This window comes from Anser brachyrhynchus, assembly GCF_964034855.1.
Source record: "Anser brachyrhynchus genome assembly, chromosome: 16".
Lineage (NCBI taxonomy): Eukaryota > Metazoa > Chordata > Aves > Anseriformes > Anatidae > Anser > Anser brachyrhynchus.
The window spans coordinates 4048262-4067257 of record NC_137734.1 but is presented as its reverse complement, the minus strand read 5'-3'; the positions used below and the strand labels follow the sequence as shown (position 1 = coordinate 4067257).

Genomic DNA, 18996 nt, shown 5'->3' with positions numbered 1-18996 from the left:
GGGAGCATCTCACATTAATCTCTTCTCAGTTATTTGATTGTTTTCCACTAACCTTTCATTCTGCCAAATTTAATTAAATCAGCTGCTTTTCCAACTATAACATGTTCCTCCATTATTTGGATGTTCCTTTTAGTTCATAAGGGTGAAGGCATATATGATATGCAGCTAGCAAGAACTTAGCCAAGCTATTTTCTTAAAAGTGAGGGAATAATTCTCAACAGTGAATAATGAATAACACCAAATTCATTTATTTTATCCATACCATACAGAGTCTACACCATACAGATTCCCAAGACTTGTGTTCCTCTCCTGACTGTCATAAATTTTAAAATCCAGGATCCTTGTTATGGTGTACATACCATGTGTAAACACATAGGAGTAGAGAAATGGCTTGAATATATTACATCGAATATATATTACATTGATTTTATTTTTTTAATTGCTGCATTGATAGGATTTACAAAACCTCATGCTGCTAAGAATAAAAAGCTCTGACTATAGCAGAAGTGCCATGAGCGCAGAATTTCGAGCCTATCTGCAAAAATGAGTCCAAGTATAAATTATGAGCAATATTATGAATATTTATTGACCTATACTGATCTTCTTGCTGATCTGTTTCAAGCTTCCAGCCCAACACAGCTTAAAGAAGAAGGCAGTTTTACCTGGATTGTAAAAGGTTTTTTTCCTCTTTTTAATCAAGCCAGATATACCAGAAAACAAATCAGGCTGATAAAAACAGAAGTGACGCTTACAAGAAAAAGAGCTGTAACAGCTAAATGGCTTAAAGCAGAGAAAGTAAGAAAACAGCATGTGGGGCTAATGATGGGTGGTTTTCAGGTTTCAGAATACATTAAGGCATTCTCCCTGTTTATTAAATTGCTCTGGCAGCATTTGACAGAAAAGGTTTTGCAGATTATAAAAGTGCAGTGGACATAACTAGGATTTTTTTTTCCTAAAGCCTGGCCTTTGGGTAAGCACCAAGAAGATACACACTAGAGGAAGAATGTGGTTTTGCACAAGTCCAAAGAAGGTTATTTTTTATTTTCAAAAATGTTTCTTGGTTTGTTGTTTACTTTCCCTTTTCTGTGGTCTGCCTGGGGTTTTTGTTTTTTTCCTTCTCTCTCAACACTCACTCCTTTTGTCAAAAAGTGGCAGACACAAACTGGAAGCAGCATCAATTTACTGCTGGCAGATTTTCCAAAGGGCACCTCTCAGCAGCGACAGTTGCTGTGTGACCACCTAGACATTGAACTATTGCTTGTCTCTTCCTGTCCAAGAAAAGCTGGACGTAATTTCATGGTTTTACAAAAATTGCCTCAGCCAAAAGATAGAAGGCTTATTCCTCAGGTCTCCTTTTAAGTGCTTTGCAAGATGACCTGGCATCTCTGGGGCATAAAGCCTGCAAAATATTGATGTGAATTGAAAGCAGTGTCTGCTAGGTCTGAGTTGCTTCCTGTCGATGCGGAGATACAAAAGAATACCAGCTCCTGCAGCGATGCCCAGCGCGGTTACCTCCAGCAGAAGGGTGCTGGTGATGGGTCCTTCTGCAGCTCTCCTCATCGGAGTGTCTGAGTGCTTCAGCAAACTAATGGATTTTATTCTCACGATATCACTGTAAGATAAGAAAGTGTTTTCATTTCATTTTGAAGTGTTATTTTCAATTTCTTTGAGGCACAGAAAAATTAAATGACCTACTAAAGGTCACTTGGGGAGTGTTTGGGAAAATGCAAAAGAAATCCAAGCTGCAGCCTGTAGCCTTAATCACAGTCCTACTCTTTTTTGGCACCAACTCATTGGCTGTAGTCATAATCAAAATACATTATCATAGATATTCGTCATATCTCTTTTTTTAAATGAAATTTACTTGTAGCTCATACCAGCTCACTGTCACCCCCTCACATGACTATCAGAGGTGACAATCAGAAGTATATTTTATTTTCCTTATTCCTCTCCTAATTCCTTGTGGACTTGAGTCTGATCTGTAGTTTTGATCACCAAAGAGTGAGATGTAACCTATTTCTAAAGACCCTGTGATTCTAATTTATGCAATTTATGCATTAAATATGAACCATATAAGAAGCCCGTTTACTGACAGTCTTCCTAAATAGGACTACTGTCCAAGGACTACAGATATTCTTACAGTGGGTTTTCTGATAACAATTTTGTTAGCAATTCTGATAATAACTTTGAGGTAAGTCTGTAGTGCCTGAACATCTTTAATAGGCTCAACCCAGATGCCTTCGTAGGACTGCTGGAGGCATGGAAACCTATTAGGTCCATCAGTAGCAGCATCAGTAAATAAAACATTTCAAGACTAGGTAAAAAAAAATGCTGCAGAACAGTGGCTACTGCTTGAAGTTATTGTTGTTTTCATACTTATCTTCTGAAAAAAGCCCAGTCCCTATTTTCTATTTGCTTCAGGCTTGGTGTCTCATTTGCCAAGGCTGAGTGGAAAAACAAAAAATTCTCAACAAATATTGTGTCCGTGTTATAAAACCTCCCAAAACCGGAAAATGCTGTCACAATCTTCAAAATAGAGGTACCATTTAGATTTTGAGTGAACTTCAAAGAATGAGATTGATTTTAAAGCAGTATTTCAGATCCAAAAATATTGCGTGGGCTGAAGTTTTTCAAACAGCTGCATTCGAGTTCTGATGTTCTCCTATGCTGACATATCAGATAAAAAATGTATACCTCCAATCCCCGCCCTTTGCAACTCAAAATCTAGAATAAGTACCAGGTTAAACAGCCCCTACTTTGATATTAACCTTGTATATAGTATATTTGAAAATGTGCTGCTGCCTTAAGAGGGGGCCAGCTGGGGTGAGAGTGTGGGGAACCCTCTGCAAGATGCATTTGGGTCAGTTGACTGTTTTGGTGGGTGCATTTTCCAGTAGGTCCCTCTCCTCGCACAGAAATCTCTGCATTGATATTCCTCATGTGTTCCAACACAATGAGGTTTCAACCTGAGAGTTTTTTCAAAACCTCGGTAGCCCAGGCTCAGTGCCTGATCCCCAAGGAATAAAAATAATTAAATAAAAAAAAAATCAGATGGATCACACTCATCTCTGTTTGTTTAATACAGTCATTATGCACAGTATTGCTAGCACAAAGCATTAAGAAAATGGTCCACCAGGACAACCAGTCTGTGTTACCATTTTCAGTTATTTTGATATGTCTGCTATTGCTTTTTTTTTTTTTTTACTTGTTTTTGTTTCGGGGCTTTTGAGTGTTTGGAGTTGATATTTCTAAGCTTTCCTTTGTATCCCTGACAACTAGCAGATCGCTTTCAGAGATGAGATTCTCACTCAATAACACCACTCCTGAAGCTGGCTCTTCAGCAAAATCATGACTCTCGCAATAAAATTAGGTAGGTGAGCGATTCAGTTTGGCTCATGTACCTTCTGTCCTGGGGGCTGTGGACACAGCCAGGGTGCTGGAAGGCTTCTTGTGTGGCTGTCAGGGTCTCCTCTGTACCTGAGGTGTGCTTAGGGAAGGTTACACTCACCACTTCCACTGCCTGAGTAACACAAAAAAAAAAACAGCCAGAGGCAACAGAAGCCAAACTGCTTGGTCTGACACTACTAAGAGGCCAAACAGAGTAGGCTCCCAAAGGGCTTTCCAGCTCTCTGTGATTTTATAACCTCTTTGTGATCATACTCACTTTCTTTCAGGTGACTTTTAAAACACTTCCTTGTGCTTTCATATGAAAGCTAAGGTAGCTCTCGCTGGCTGTTACACACACCACCAGGCGTTGTTTTGCTTTCAGAAGCCACCACACAGAAAATAGCGGCTGAGCTGGAACAGGGAACATTTGCGCTTCAAATTCAACACCCACCCTGGTCAAATCTGAAAGATTTGATTGTGTACCTGCTGGTTGTGAACAGGTTAAAAAAATCTGCAAATTGCAACATATTAAAATATTGTCTTAAAGTGCAGTAGCTTAAGAGATCAGTAAGGTGTGAGATCCCCGAGGTTACAGGGCCCAGGTGCTGCGAGGAAAAATGTTAAAAAAAAAAGCTTAACTCACGGTTGTTAATCACACTGCTAGATGAAAGCTGCTTATTAAAGGTCGATTGTCAATATATGTGCAGTGCCAAATGAAAATCTGGAGGTTAGCTTGTGGCCTCTGGACCTTTATTTGTCTCAGAAAAAAATTGGCATGTGTTAGACTGATTTATAAAGATTTGTGGGACAGTTCTCCCAGCATGGTTTCATGGGTGAAAGCCGTCTTTGTTTCAGCCAGTGAGTCAGAGCAAACACTGGAATTGTTCATCAGGATGACTCCTGAATAAATATTGCCCTTCTGCCCTTCTTTTTGAGTCACGGCAACTCCGTTCTGCAGGCAGAAATTCCCCACCGGGTGCAAAGTTAGTGGGAGAAGGCCTCCACTGCCTGCCTCCTCTTTCAGTTCCAGTTAAATAAGTCTTACGGGGCAGCAGCACAGTGCGAAGGGGATGAGCCATGGCACAGGGCTTCACCCTTTGAGAAGAGAAGAGAAAATCTGCTGAAGTTGGCCCAAGGTGCACTAGCGTTTCCATGCTCCCAGTCTCTGCACTGTGCCACTGGGCTGGATGATGGCTGTGAGCTGTGGTTTGGATGGCATGGGAGCCGTCCAAGGCACTGCAAAGCCCAGTTCGGAGAGCCGCAGGTGGTGGAGGCTGGCCCTGAGCTTTTGCAGGGGTGTAGAAACGAGGTGGGAAAAGCAACGCCACTCTGCAGCACTCCAGCTGCAAGGCTGCTTCTCGCCTGCTTTGAGCAGCCCAGGTTGCAGGAGGGAAGGAGCTGGAGGCATTTATCAATATGAGGATGGCAGGCAGGTCAGTCTGATGGGTGCAGGAATTCAGGGCTCTGACCTGCTTGTCAGAAGCCAGGATGTTTCTCATCAACACCTTTTTTTTACGGCGGAAAACTAGCTTAATTAACACGCCACCATTTCCAGGAGAGGAGACATCAGCATCACTGGAGTTAGACCACGGCACCACTCCTGCCCGAGACCTCTGCAGTCGCAGATAGCTTGTAAAATCAAACATGCCCAGATGCTCATGGCCAGGGAATGCTGTGCCATGCTGGGAAGAAAAGCAAACACAACCCCAGCCAAATGGAGAAAATAAACTTGTCTGTTTGCTTCCCTGCTCGTGGTTGTGCAGCAGCGAGGGCCCTGGTTCATTTTAAAGATGGGATCCTCTCCCTTGTTACAGTCCTAGCGGGAACGTGAAATGCCTCTGATAGCAGCCAGACCTGTATAGAGACATCGGGATGGAGCAAACTGCATCCTTTTAGCTCAGGCAGCAGCAGCGTGTGCATTAAGATTCATGGGCCCGGGGTTTGAAGTCTGCTGAGGGTGCTGCCTACATGACACGATGCTGCACCGCATGTACGGAAGGGAAAGGTCAAGCTCTATCAAAGGCTCGGCTCGGCTCGGGCATGAAGGCGAAGCTCGCTGCCCACCAGTCCCTGAGGGGGCTGCCGGGGGTGTCAGGCGTTCTGGTTGTTCTGTGAAAGCTGCCTTCTGCAGCGAGCTCCCAGCATAGGGGTTTCTTCCGGGAATCTGTGTTCATATTTAGCCACGGCTAAGTAGGGAGCATTACGGATACTTGAAAAGGTCTGCCTGTGAGCTTTCTTTAAACAATGGCTAATTAGATCTTTTTGGATAAAGCATTCCTGCTAGAGTGAAGTGACTGTTGGGGTGTTTGTTTGTTTTCAAATTGGCTCTCTCTGCCATGTTACACTGTTTAGTACTAATGTGTTCATGGGCAACTGTCTTATACCAAAAAAGCAAACATCAAAATTTCGCTAGCATGTGAAGAAAATGACTTAGAAAACAAGCCAGAGGAATATCCCATACCCTTCTCATTGGCAATGTACAAGTTAGGGGACATGAAAAAAAAGAAAAAAAACATAAATGTAAAGAAGATGTAAGGATAGCCAAGAGAAGAAATACGACCTTTTTTTTTTTACCAGCTTCAGATTTTCTTTCTCCTTCACCAATAGCTTTCAACTCAATAAATCCCACAGCAACATCCTGGTAACCTTATTTGCTTTAACAGACAGGATGCTAAATTTAGTTAGTCATACATTTCTCAGGAAGTGGTAATTAATTGGACAATATTTGTACAGAGCTTTGAAAATGTAGGTCCTAATTTTGCAAACCCTTTGTCCATAATGCAGATTAATTTAATCACATAATTACCGCATTTCTGGACTTTGGCTTCCACAGTTACCCAGCACGTGTATGATATATAATAATTGCATGTGTAAACTAGGAACAGCCATATTCCAAAAAATATTGTGCATGCAGACTTGGAAATTGGGATATCACAGATAGCATTTCATTACTACAATTTCATTTAGAAACTACTTTGCTCTTTTAGACTGTCTCTCTGAGTGTGATTTACTTTGGTTTCTAACCTCTGATAGCAAGGCGGGGGAAGTGAGGCATTGTCTGCGGTGCCAGCCTGCACCACGATGGGCAGAGCTGCTTGCAATAATTGCAGTTATAGGGGGGCAACTATTCCTTTGTTCGTGCCTGTGTAACATGCTGGTTTGATGTTATTGATCAGTGTTAAGTCTTAAACCATTTTCACCCAAACAGATTGTGGTATCTGGACTGAAAGGGCTTTTCTCTTTTTGTCTTCAAAAGTTGTTTGAACCTAGAGAATACCGAGGGAGCTGATTTCTGCTTTAGCTCAATTTGTCGTAATTTCTACCTAGACCAAAAAGGCTTTACCCCTAATTTAATATACTCTTTTGAACATTTTTCTCCCCAGACCTTGTGTTAGATAGTTCCTCCAGCATCTCACGGCTTTAGTGGTGAAGGACCTACTAATTTCCAGCCTAAATTTATTCAGGGCCAGCTTATACCCATTCGTTCTTGTGTCAACATTGTCCTTTAGTTTAAATTGCTCTTTTGCCTTCCTAGTGTTTATCCTCCTGATGTATTTATAGACAGCAATCATATCTGCTATCAGCCTTCATTTTGCTAGACTAAACAAGCCAAGCTCTTCTAGGCTCTTCTCCGGTGATGGGCTCTTCACTCCCGGCACCTGGTCGGATCCGGGTTGCTCAGCGGTGAATACAAGTGACCTGGATTGTGCTCAGCATCCAGATGAGCCCTCAGTGCTTGGCACAAAGAAATACTATCGTTGCATCTGCAAGGCTAATACTGTACACGGTGCGTTCGACAATGCTGTTTGTCTCCTGCTGCACAGCAGGGAGTTGGTGGGATGCGGTGCCAGTCCTCCCTGCTCACGTCCACTAAACCAGCTGCCACAAAAGTCTTGTTGTCGGTCTCTTGCTGCATTATGTTCTGTTTTGTACTGAGAAATCCCATCTTGTTTCTGTTATCTCTGGTTACCCTTCTTCCAAGCTGTTACCTCTTCCTGCACGAGTTGCTCCTAACTTTTTTACCAAGCCCTGAAACAACTTCCCATTAACCAGCTTAAACTAGTTCTTCAGCTAATTCCCATTCTCTGGAATTTAGCTGATGTATGTCTTTGTGGCTCTGTATCAGATGATTGACAGAAGAGCGGACAGATTAGATCTGCCACAACTGCTTAAATTATTCTTTTCTTTGTAATTTTTTTCCTTCAAAAGCCCTTCTTAGTTTTTAGGTCAGACTAAAAGCTCAGCACTTATCAAGATCAGCTTTTTTTTTTTTTCCATGACTGAAGTAGAAGTAGCACATTCACCTCCATCTAGCATGAAGATTTGCTAGATTTATTAAAAATACCGGCCACTGGGCCTCCCAGTGACTTCATTGGGGCTGGGTTTTCAGTCTGCCCCTGTCAGGGCAGAAGCTTATTTCTTCTGTTCCACAGCATCACCATCAGAGCAAACATAGAGGAACTATTTCACTTTTCTGGGTTAAGACTATTCAGTGCTATATCCATGCTGTAGTTTCTGCCCTGTGCTACTTAAAATGTCACTTCTGCAAAGAAAGGGGATATCAGAATTATTCTGTATGATCAAAACCCCATCAAGAAAATGTCTCGTATGCTTGGGGGCACGGGGCTGTCTATTTTTTTTAATAGTGGTAACAATAATAATAATAGTAGGACAACAAACTAAGATGCCCCTGGAGATGCGGTGACAAATTGGAAAGACATGTTGAAATTGAAATTGATTGAATAGTTCAATAAAATCAGCTTAATGCACAAAAGCAAAAAGGTTAGCTACAGAAAAACAAAAAATCAGTAATTTCTTGTCTGCTGGGGCCAATCTCACTGAAGATTGAATTAGTTATAAATTTAAACTAGGTACTTTAGTGTGCCACCTTTATATGCCCACACTGGAGGCTTTCAGATGAAAGTGGATGTGGATGGCAACCGAGTGCCTAAAGGTCTGACAAATCCCAGTCTACTTTCATTTACATGTTTTCCTGTTTGACACAACTTTACATGCCAGCCAAGATCTTTCTCTCTGTCAGACCAGACTTCTGCTCTAAATAGGATAGTTGTGTCTTCAGCTGAGGAAAATCAGAGCACCTTTGGTGAAGTTTGCACCAGGATTTTAGCTCTGGTTGGGTCCCTGATTGCTGCAGCTGCCTCCAACCCTGAGATGCAGTGCCTGTCTTAAACATTTCTGTTCCCATAACAATCCTGCCCGATCACTCCATGCATTTGCGATCTGCTATAATTCCTCACATTTTCTCACCAGGCTTGGACTCTCTGTGCTTTCTTTCACATGTGCAGCAGTCCTGTGTTTTCCTTCCTTCTTCCCATCCACATGAACCAGCTCTTTGTGGCTAGTACCTTACTAAATTCTGGGCATTTTCATTTTTGGGTTTGTATTATCTGATAGATACAAACTCTTTTTAAAATTTCTTTAATGTAGTGTTCTGAATTTGTTCTGGATTTTTTATGAACACTGTGCTATGATGCTCGGTGAGCTGCATTTTGTTAAATAAAAAAAAAACTGATTGTAAATCTGAGATTAATAAGACAGTCTCTGAGTACACAGGCATGCAAGCATGTCATCAGAGTCCGTATAATTTAATATCTGTACTTGGAGCATAATGGTGAGGCTAACAGAACTCTTAAATGAGACTTTCTAGTCCCTTTCCCCCTCGTGTATGGGAGGATTCATTTTTTTTTTCCAGTGGAAGCTTTGGTTAAGGGCCAAATGAAGCCAACTAGAAAAGAGCTGAAGGCAGTGGGAGGCTTGTAGCCCAGGTCCCAGTACGAGTCGGTTCTGTGCAGACCACATGCGACCTTACCCAAGGTCTGCAGTTCATTCTCGGAGATCAGAAGAAAGTTTGCAAGGCAGTGGCAGGGTTTCAGGACCGCTTTTGGCACAGAAGCCGAGCTGCCTTGGCTCCCACAGCCCCGCTCTGCTGCTGGACCTGGCCGTGCAACCTCGGTCTGAAGACAGGGGAAAACTGAAAACCACAAGGTTAAAAACGAAGAGCCCCCACTGCTGGAGGCTGTTTCCTTGCCCTCTTTGATGGGAAGAAGGAAGGTGTGTTTTTTTTTTCCTGCGGAGGCTGCGGAAGCGTTGGAGCTTTTAAAATGCTGGGCGACAGCTATGCCATCAGATAGGAAACGCCGCGTTACACAGCTCCGTCTCACTGCAGCCAGGAACATTAGAGGTGGCTTTGCCATTTAAATGTACTATTGAATTGCGGTCTCTAATGTGGGCCTCCGACCTGGTTTTCTAATTTCTGTGGAATCTGATTGCCACTATTTTTTAACTATCTTTCCCCTTTCTATGATTTAAACCTAATTTGGCTCGCAAGCATTTGGCCGGTTTGGGAATACTTCTGTCAGTCTCCTAAATTGTCTGTAAGAGGGAAGGAAGGCAGGGCAAAATATGAAATAGAAATTACATTCATTAATAAGGACATTTCAGCCTTACGATTACTCAGTGCTTTACAAATGGAGCAATGAATGGCAACTTTTTTTCAGGAGGAAAAACAAGGGCTAACAATAGTTTCTCCCTCATGTTTTATTATACAAGGTAGCAAGAAATAATGAAAGTACATTTCCATAATATATTCCAGTTGCAAGGTGCTGATGGATCCTTATGTGCGATGTCTTGTCAATTTAGCAGATTAATATCTGTCAACTAAATGAGCTGAAATCAAGATAAAGCTAAAATTCAGATCTCTGTTATTCTAGCAACTCAGAAGAATTCAAGAATTAAAGCAGTTACAGCAGTTCAAGAGCGTTTGTATGGGAGTAAACAGACCTAACTGACCTAATTCTCACCCTTTGGAATTTCAAAGGACGTCTGACATTTTACATGAGCCTGTAACATCAGCGAAGGAAAGGGCAGCACTCAAGTAGCTGAACCGGACTCCAACAGCAGGAAGCAGCCCAGCATGCGGCTGCTCCGGGCAGGTCTCTCCTCCCATCAAAGTCCCTCCACTTGGCTTTGCAAAAAGCTTTTCCTGCATAACATTGTGCTTCCATCTCATCTTCACACCTTTGGGCTCTCCACTGCTCCACCAGAGCCACTTGATCCCCGTGTCCCAGCTCGCAGCTGTAATTACACCTTAGGCATCCAAAGCAAACCCTGCAGCTTCTCCTGCTTGTCCCCTCAAAACTTATCTGCTCTGCGAGCCCACAAACTGCAGGGCTTACCACGAGCAAGGTCCTGGGGGAGGAGGGGGGTTTAGCTTTCCTCCCAGCCACACAGATTTGGGCTGGATCCCTCCCTGGTCCTCTGCACATCTCTCCGGCTGCCCACGGAGGACGGGAGCTTTGCCTTCATATCTGCCTGTAAGAGCAACGAAGCTGGTGAAGGGACTAGAAAACAAGATTTATGAGGAACAATGAGGGAATTGGGCTGTTTAGGCTGAAGAAGAGGAGGCTGAGGGGAGATCTCATTGCCCTCTATAACTACCTGAAAGGAGGTTGCAGTGAGGAGGGTGTTGGTCTCTTTTCTCAGGTGATATTCACAAATAAAGAGGCATTGCAGGGAGATGTACAAACATGCAAGATCAGGTTCTGCTCTCTCCTATTTTATTTTTTCAGGTTTGTTTTCCTATTGCATTAACATACAGTCTTAAGTGTCTTCCAGAAGAAAACACATCAAACACATGAAACATCAAACACATGAAACACACCAGCCAAGTATTTACTGGTTTTCAGAAGACACAAACTAATGTTGCTGAAAATGCTTAAAAATTAACAAAAACGTCTGTTTCAACCAATGATTTCTGTATTTAAGATTTTTATTTTCCCATAAAATTGGTGATAACCTCCAATCTATGCAAAAATCCATTCAAAAATATGAGAGAAAATTTTATGTCTTCTTACTAACATTTTGAGTCCAACTAACTTCATAATAACTGCACTTGTGTATGGAAAATAAACCCAGGCATTTTACAGGCTGTATTTTTGTTTCTCTTCTTTTATTTTGCTCCAGAAAGTTCAGCAGTATATAGTCATTGTTCAAGCCACAGATATGGAAGGAAATCTTAACTACGGTCTCTCAAACACGGCAACTGCAATCATTACGGTGACAGATGTGAATGACAACCCACCCGAATTCACTACGAGCACTGTAAGTATCAATATATCAGCACAGCAATGCGTGGACACACAGCGTGTTTGGAATTCATGGATTTATGTATCAGTCGTCTCCCTTTGCTGGTTTGGCAGATAGGAGGAACTTGATAGATCTGTGGGACAAATACTTTCAGGGGCAAAAAAAATGGGGGAAAAAAAGAATGATCTGTGAACTAGCAAAACTATTTGGCAACCAATTTCACTGAGGTACTAAAGGAGCTGAAATAATGTGGCAAACAGACTATGTCTGATTGCACCGAAGAGGATACAGTTGTTTCACAGCAATTGGCTGTAGACATCTCAGAGTTATTATTACTTATGAGTGAAATCCTGAGCAGTAAGAGGTATTTTGGGTTTAGTAGCTTGGATACGATTTCAAAGAAGCAGTAAATACTCTAAATGGTAACAGTTATTTGGTAAAATTTGTATTACATTGATAGCTCTAACAGATGTGTTTGTGTGTGCCAGCACAGACATACTTCAGTACATCTGGTTTTAATCAGTGTAAGATCTTACTGAAATTAGTACAGTATATCTCTATCCCATTCTTACGTGCTTCAAGTCTTTATTATTTGGGAGAGAGTGGAAAAGATAAAGAGATTGCAAATGACAAATGATTAGAGTTGGTTAAGATAAAAACGAAAAGACAGAAGGAGAAATTATGTGGTCTGGTTCTTTCCAGCCTTCATAATCCATAGAGATAGACATCCAAAACATGGATAGTAACCACAAAGGAGCGTAGAGGTCTACATGCTAATAAATGAGAAATCATTGTGTAACCACTGTCTATATCCATATCAGGGACAACCAGGAGTGGTAAATGATGTATCTAAAACTGATACCAGATCGCTAAAAATACAGGAAGTCAAAACTGCATTGTGCTCATTTCACTGAATATCCTTTAAGGAATGCATTTATTATTTATATTATTCTGAATTTTCATTCCATCTTACAGGATATGCAAATATTTGTTCACGTAGTGTCAGAGTTTCCCCTTAGTTACACCCATACAAACTATGAATGTGCAGCAGAACTCAAGGAAGTTGTGCAAAAGCCAACTTGATGCCACCATGGACCCAGATGGGCTCCATGCCAGCTGTGGGATCCTTCCCTCCCATCACCATCAGGACCTGAGCTCTTGGTCATAGTGTGCTCGGTTCCTGAGCAGTGCCAGCCATTTCTGATGAAGTGACTAGGGCCTAGATTCTCAGAAAAAGAGCGGCACTAAATTCCTCCTGAACGAGAGAGAAATGGGCACCCTACACATTTTCGGGTCTGGCCCTCAGCCTCCAGTCTGTTGCTGTTCCAGCGGGTAGAGCTTGGGTTTTACAACAGCACATGTGCTTCCTATCTGTCGTGGTGAACACACAGAGCTTTGTATTGTGAAGCTGTCATTACATATCTCCTTACATATGATACATATGGTTGTGGAGTGCCATAAAAATGCAATACAGATCTTGAGCCATGTGGTCCTTTCTCCTGCCAGTATGGGATTGTTTTCCATGGAAACTTTTGTAGTGGCTGGTCTTACACAGTTTGGCATCTCCCGGGCAATGGGACTTCCTACCACAACATGTGCCTGCTAATGTTGGGTGGGGGGCTTATTTTGCCAGGTTAATATCTCTTTAACCTTCATTTGAGTGAAAAAGGAATGACATCTAGTGGCCACATCATTTAAGCACAGGTTGTTCTGGATGACCCAGGTTGACCGATCCTTGGCTCCAAATGAAATGTAGGAAGCGAAGTCTCGGGTAGTGCCTTCTGCAGGACAGTATCCCTTCAGGTAGTGATCCATGTCTGAAGGGGATGTATTTTGAAGTCTCTCCAAAACGTTTTCCAAAGTTGAATCTGATGGAAGGTTAAGATAGTGGCAATTTGCTTTCAGGTGAATTCTAAGTATTTAATGTTTCAGTGTTTGTAAGACCTAGGAGGAATAAAAGTCATCAAGAGGGTTACCCATAAGATTGTGTTAAATGGATCAGAAAATGTTACTCTTCCTCTAAGCAGGGTTGATGTGTACCATTATTTCTCTAATTTTAATCACTAAAGAAAGAGTTCTGCAAAGGCCAAAGGGCTTTATACAGTAGCACGGGGGACTTGATAAAGATTTGAAAACCAAGTATGCCTTACAATAATGTTTTCTGATTCTATGGAAACAAATATCTTTGATATACTCCCAGGTATAGTCAGGATGAATTTCATGTGAGTATGAAAGTGTAATACAGTTTTTCCCTGACTGGCATAGAGAACAGCATCAGGCTAATCAGTCTCTTTAAACCTAAGCTGAATCTCTTTGCTGTCCTCAAATAGTCTGATCTGCATTTTAACACCTCTAAAAAAAGGCAAAAATCTCTTTCCAGAAAATTTACAGCTCTCGGAGGATAAGAAAACCCATGGCGTCTTTTAAAACTGGAGACTGTTTGGAGAGATACAGTATATTTTTATTTAAAATACTTCTGTACTGAGATGCTGTTGTAAAAACAAAATAGGCTGAATAACTGAAATAATGGTTTGCTCTTGGAAAGTTGCCAGATGAAAGGAACTGGAGCAACTATATTCAGCTCTGAAGCACACAAAGGCCAACCCTATAGTGCTCCTAAATTACCTGTCATTCAGCCAGGGTGGTTTTAGACTTAATTGTTTCTGGATAAGAATGTCGCTCGGGAGGACGCTGCTCCATGCTGGTGTCACAGCTCATGTGTTCAGCAGCAGGAATTAATGTTGCTGTGTAAAACTTAACAACGGAACAGGAAAGGGAAAAAACGGCCCCTGTGATGGTCAAGAAATTCAGATCACGTTGGTAGTCAGGCATGGCTGAGAAGGCTGCACACATGGACCAGGTAGAAGGCCAGACACAAGCATATGAGTGCCAGCATCGCACATGCAAGAGAGGGGATGGCCTGCCCAGGTGTTTTGTTTAACAGCCATCCAAAATACCAAGTGGGCAGTGATCACAATATAGTGCTGGAGGAGAAGTCAAAAATGAGTAATAAAATCACACAGAAGGTCCTTAAATGTACGAATTAAAGATACTCAGATAAAACTCCGAAATGATTGTTTGCTTACATGAAAGTGGATTGATCTGTTTTTCATATCCTTTAGTACATTACATGAAAGGCCAGGGGAAGAAGAATCTTCACCATCTCACACAAAGGATTCTGAAGTTATAAGATGGAAAAAAAAAGTCACAATCTGTAAAGGAAATAATTCTGAGTTGAAGTCTGCTGCTAACACTAAGCCCAGTCAGTCCCCATAAGTGGACTCACGACCAGTTGAGGCCATCATGACCTGGCCTACCAGCATCAAAGCATGAGGCACTGGGGAACGGCAAGGATGAGGTGACCTCCCCTAGTCCTTTCCAGCTCTGATTTTTGTGATGGTGAATGCGTCCTCAATTTGCCTTGCTACTTGACCATGCTGAGAAGCATCAGAGAGCAGCTAACGGGGGGAAATGTCTCGTGAGATACTGCCACAGAGTGGGAAACAGATCTGTGCCAGAAGAGTGGAGCATCCTATGGTGCTGTAAACATCATAGACAGCTATTTTGGGCAATTTTAATGATTTAATGCAGGACAGTGACCCAGGGAATGCTCTTCTAGCTAGCTAAGGGACTTCAGCAGCCGGCTCTTTGTGCTGTGTTCTTCATGTGACTTTGCTGCTTGCAAAAATAAATGGAGGGAGTCGATTCTTCCCTCTGCCAAAGAGCAGTGACATTAATTCTCCTCGGCGTGCCCAACCAGCCTGCGCCCCCAGGCTCTGGGTGGAACGCCTTGCAAAAGTTTCACCTCCCGTGACCAAGTTTTCCTTTTGGAGTGATTCGCTGCACTCATTCATTCTTGTGGCATTTTTGATGGGTTTGCACCTCCCAGATCATCAGCTGGTATAAAATAGTAAAATTTTAACTGGTCTGCATTGCAAAGACCTTGTAGCAAGTTTCACTGGGAAACTTGCTCCCTAACTGCTACACGATAAAGATACCGATATCAGCATGCCCTCCGCTATCCAGAGTCCCTGCTACTCATAACAGGGTCATGTCCTCTGACACTTCTCGATGTAGAAATTCCTCTGCCTCCCTTCAAATATTTATCTCCTGTGTGCAGGCGAGTTGCGTTTTCTCCACATTAATATAGATCCATGGCTGAGCCTCTGGCCAGATGCTCGCCTCAGATACAGAGAAGGCACAGTGAAATTAGTGTTGGTGTTTCAGAGATTAAACATCAGCTGAGACAGAACAACGCTGGATACTCAGGTGAGATTTTATGCAAGGGGGAGGCACGTTTTGGCTTGTGGAAGGAACACCTTTAATGTCAATGAAATCTTTAGCTCCTCTCAAGCAGGATGCCCTTTCCAGTCTGACCCATCATACCATTAATAGCCATCCAAGGGTTTCCACTTTATCTAAGGAAATGCATAATCAGAGGGGAGGAGAAGTAAAAGGAATCCATGCCTACACTTGACTCTTACAAAGTCTATTTTTATCGTATTCAATCAGGAACAATCAGGCACAGAGAGGAGACGCAGATGAATTTGCATGATCAGACTTCTGTGTCTTAAATGTTAATTAAAAGTTATTTTAAATTTGCCTACTGTGCAGAACTTGTTTTTATAGTAGCCCGTGTAAGGGAAATATTATTTCACAGGGCTGAAGTGCTCATGATTAGTTGAGCTTGTGGATTCTTGGGAAAACCTGGCTGGCAATCAACCTCTCCTTTAAAAAAAAAAAAAAAAAAAAAAAAAAAAAAAAAGAAAGGGGAAAAAAGAAACTGGGCTATTCAAGTTCTTTAAGCTACTGAGCCTTAGGAGGTCTTATTTAAAGCTACTTTAAAATTTGCCCTTTGGCACTGCTTTGAGAATCTTCTCTTGCGAGGCTGAACCCAGTGGAGCATATTTTAAAGCATCCTCTCTAGGACTGCCTTCACTGCCACGCCACCTCTCGGGCTCATCTCCCATTAGGAACAGCTCTGAAGGTTTAGGACCGGACTGTCAGGCAGTGGTGAGTCTTGTGGCCTGGGCAGGCAGTCTGGTCAAAGGCTGGGCGTGAAAGCAGAAGAGCCAGTACAGAATAACTCCATGCTCAGAGAGATGCTCATCTCCTAACAGAAGGGGCCGTGTCGCTGGGTAAGGTTAATCTGTTTGCAAAGTGGATTTGGCTTATCAGTGGAGGAACAAACACTTGTTGCGAGTGCATCACGAAAAGCAGTCCTTGCCGGTTTTTAACTGAGCTATTTAATTACTAGTGTCAGATCAGGCTGATCTCGGAGGTGGTAACCTGGCTCACCCAGGACGGGATCAATCAGCAATGAGCTCGGTGCTTCATGAGCAAAACGACAGAAAGAGAGTCCCAAGTTGAAAGGGCTTCTGTTATTGGCAGTGCACTGCCAAAAATTTCTGACCTTTGTCTCTGCAGGTATTTTGGCTCCTCAGAGCACTGTGGAAAATGTTAATGAGCCCACTCTGGGAAATGTTTTGAAATTTGAAAGTGAAGCAGGATCTCAGGACATAGTGGGTGCACTAACATTGTCCTTTACTGTAAATAGTTCTTCCTTCTCCCGTTTCAATGTTTCCTTCCCATTTTGTCCCCGGTCTGCACCCTGATACACTAGTGCACAGCATTTTGTGATGCTAAACAAGCCAAGCTCCTCCAGACCCTTTTTACATCACAGCTTTCCATTCCCGCGGTTATCTCAGCAACCCTGCCGTGCACCAGGCTCTGTTCAGATTTCTTATTTCTTTCTTTTGACCAGATTTGTATATAATAGTCCAGATGAGATTTTCAGTGTCTTAAACAAGAGTTCTTCTGCTCTGCAAACTTACCAAAATTCTGGAAAAGCAAACAAAAGCAAGCCAAAATCTCATTCCTTCCCCTATGTGTATTTGTTCTCATGTTAACACTGAAGACAAAATACAGCCATGCATCAACCAGAGAAAGAGCAACACTGTCCAATATTGCAGAAATTGCTGACTTGAGCTGTAAAAATGTGATGACTTCTTTTCAAGTGGCAAAGAATTGAGAAAATGCTTCACCTGGTCTCTAGCTCCCCGAGTTGAATCCTGCTGAGCTCTGTCTCTAACAGTGACTTCAGAAATAGCAAGTGCCAGAGAAACCCCTCAGATTTTCATTCAGGTTAAAAAAATACTGATTTTCAAATTGCTACAGTGCAAAAATGTAAATAGCCCTAGTTTGGAGAAATAATATTAAATGGCCACAGGAAACCAGAACAGGAAGCCAAGTAAGCCTGCTAGTGGTTTGGGGTTTCCTAAGCACATTTATAGCCAGATGTACCAGGAAGCATTCAGTACATGTGAGCATTATGAGAAATCCCTTTTACATACATGCTAGTGTTTTACAAATTGATCTTATGCTGTGAAGGGAGAATCCAGTAGGAACGGGATTTTGGTAGGTTCCCACAGAGAGAAGAACAGACCAGGATGGTCCAAATTGGACCAAGGAGCATCCTAAAGAGAGGTCTTAACACACCCGATGCAGGGAAAATCAGTGGACTTGGGCAGTTAACTACCTCCCACGGCCTGGGCATGTGTCCAGATGTGGAAAAGATCAAGGGCTTAAATCCTGAGCACCACGTACCGATTTCCCAGCACAAGGACTAACGCTGCCGGTGTAGCAGGGACCCAGTGCCTCTGCCCCTTTGGCTCACGCAGTGCCTGTCGTTACACCTGTGCCATTCGGTGACATTTGGATATAGATTAGCCTGCACGCCACAGTATTTTAAAATCATCACAGTGCCCATGGCATAATTTAGAGGCAGTTGTCACAGGAGCCAGAAATCAAGGTGAACAGCACAGGTCATGGCTGGCAAGGGGAAAGACCTAATACCACAGTGAGAAAATTTAACAGGACCGCGTTGTTTTACAGCTAAAAACAAACCCAGGAGTTCAGTACAGTCCTGCAGACAGGATTTATTGTTAAAAATCAATTGTGCTTTCATGGAAAATCCCAGGTGACTGCCATTTGCTTGCTATTTTCCAATCAAAATGAAGCTCAGCCGAACTACACGGTAAAGCTTGGGCTGTTATAGAACTGTCATCTTCTAACTGAAATAAATTATTATATTCAAGTGAATCCAATATGCCCAGTAGCATTTGAGTACATGAGTATCTACCTAATTCTGTGTGCATTTCAATTAAATACATAGTCAGTGAAGTCTAAAAACTACAAATCAGTTTGCTTCTCCTAAATAAGAATTCGGTGTTCATAAATTGAAATGGGCTTTCTGCTTCTCATTACATTTTGGGTCCTGATGAAAGCCATTGCTTATTGTCATAAAACAATGAATTAGAATAAGGATGTTGGGTCAAGAGGTAGCAGTAACAAACAGAAAAACAAAAATTGTTTTTTCTTCCTGTCTGATTCTATGATTTTATGATTCTTGTCTCAGCCTTACCCAGGACTCACCACGCTAATGTCAGGAGGCTTTGCTGCCACAGACAGGCAGTTTAGCCGTGGTTAGGAAAGCAGTAACAC

General features: G+C 42.3%; 1 protein-coding gene across 8 annotated transcripts in view; it reads left to right on the top strand.

The window, feature by feature from the left end:
• CDH4 (cadherin 4) overlaps positions 1–18996 on the top strand; it is a 673189-nt gene that overhangs the window by 619436 nt on the left and 34757 nt on the right. For all 8 annotated transcript variants that reach the window (XM_080557562.1, XM_080557563.1, XM_080557565.1 and 5 more), the window contains one exon: positions 11371–11508. In XM_080557562.1, coding sequence (XP_080413688.1) covers positions 11371–11508 — 138 coding nt within the window. The remainder of the gene's footprint in view (positions 1–11370; positions 11509–18996) is intronic.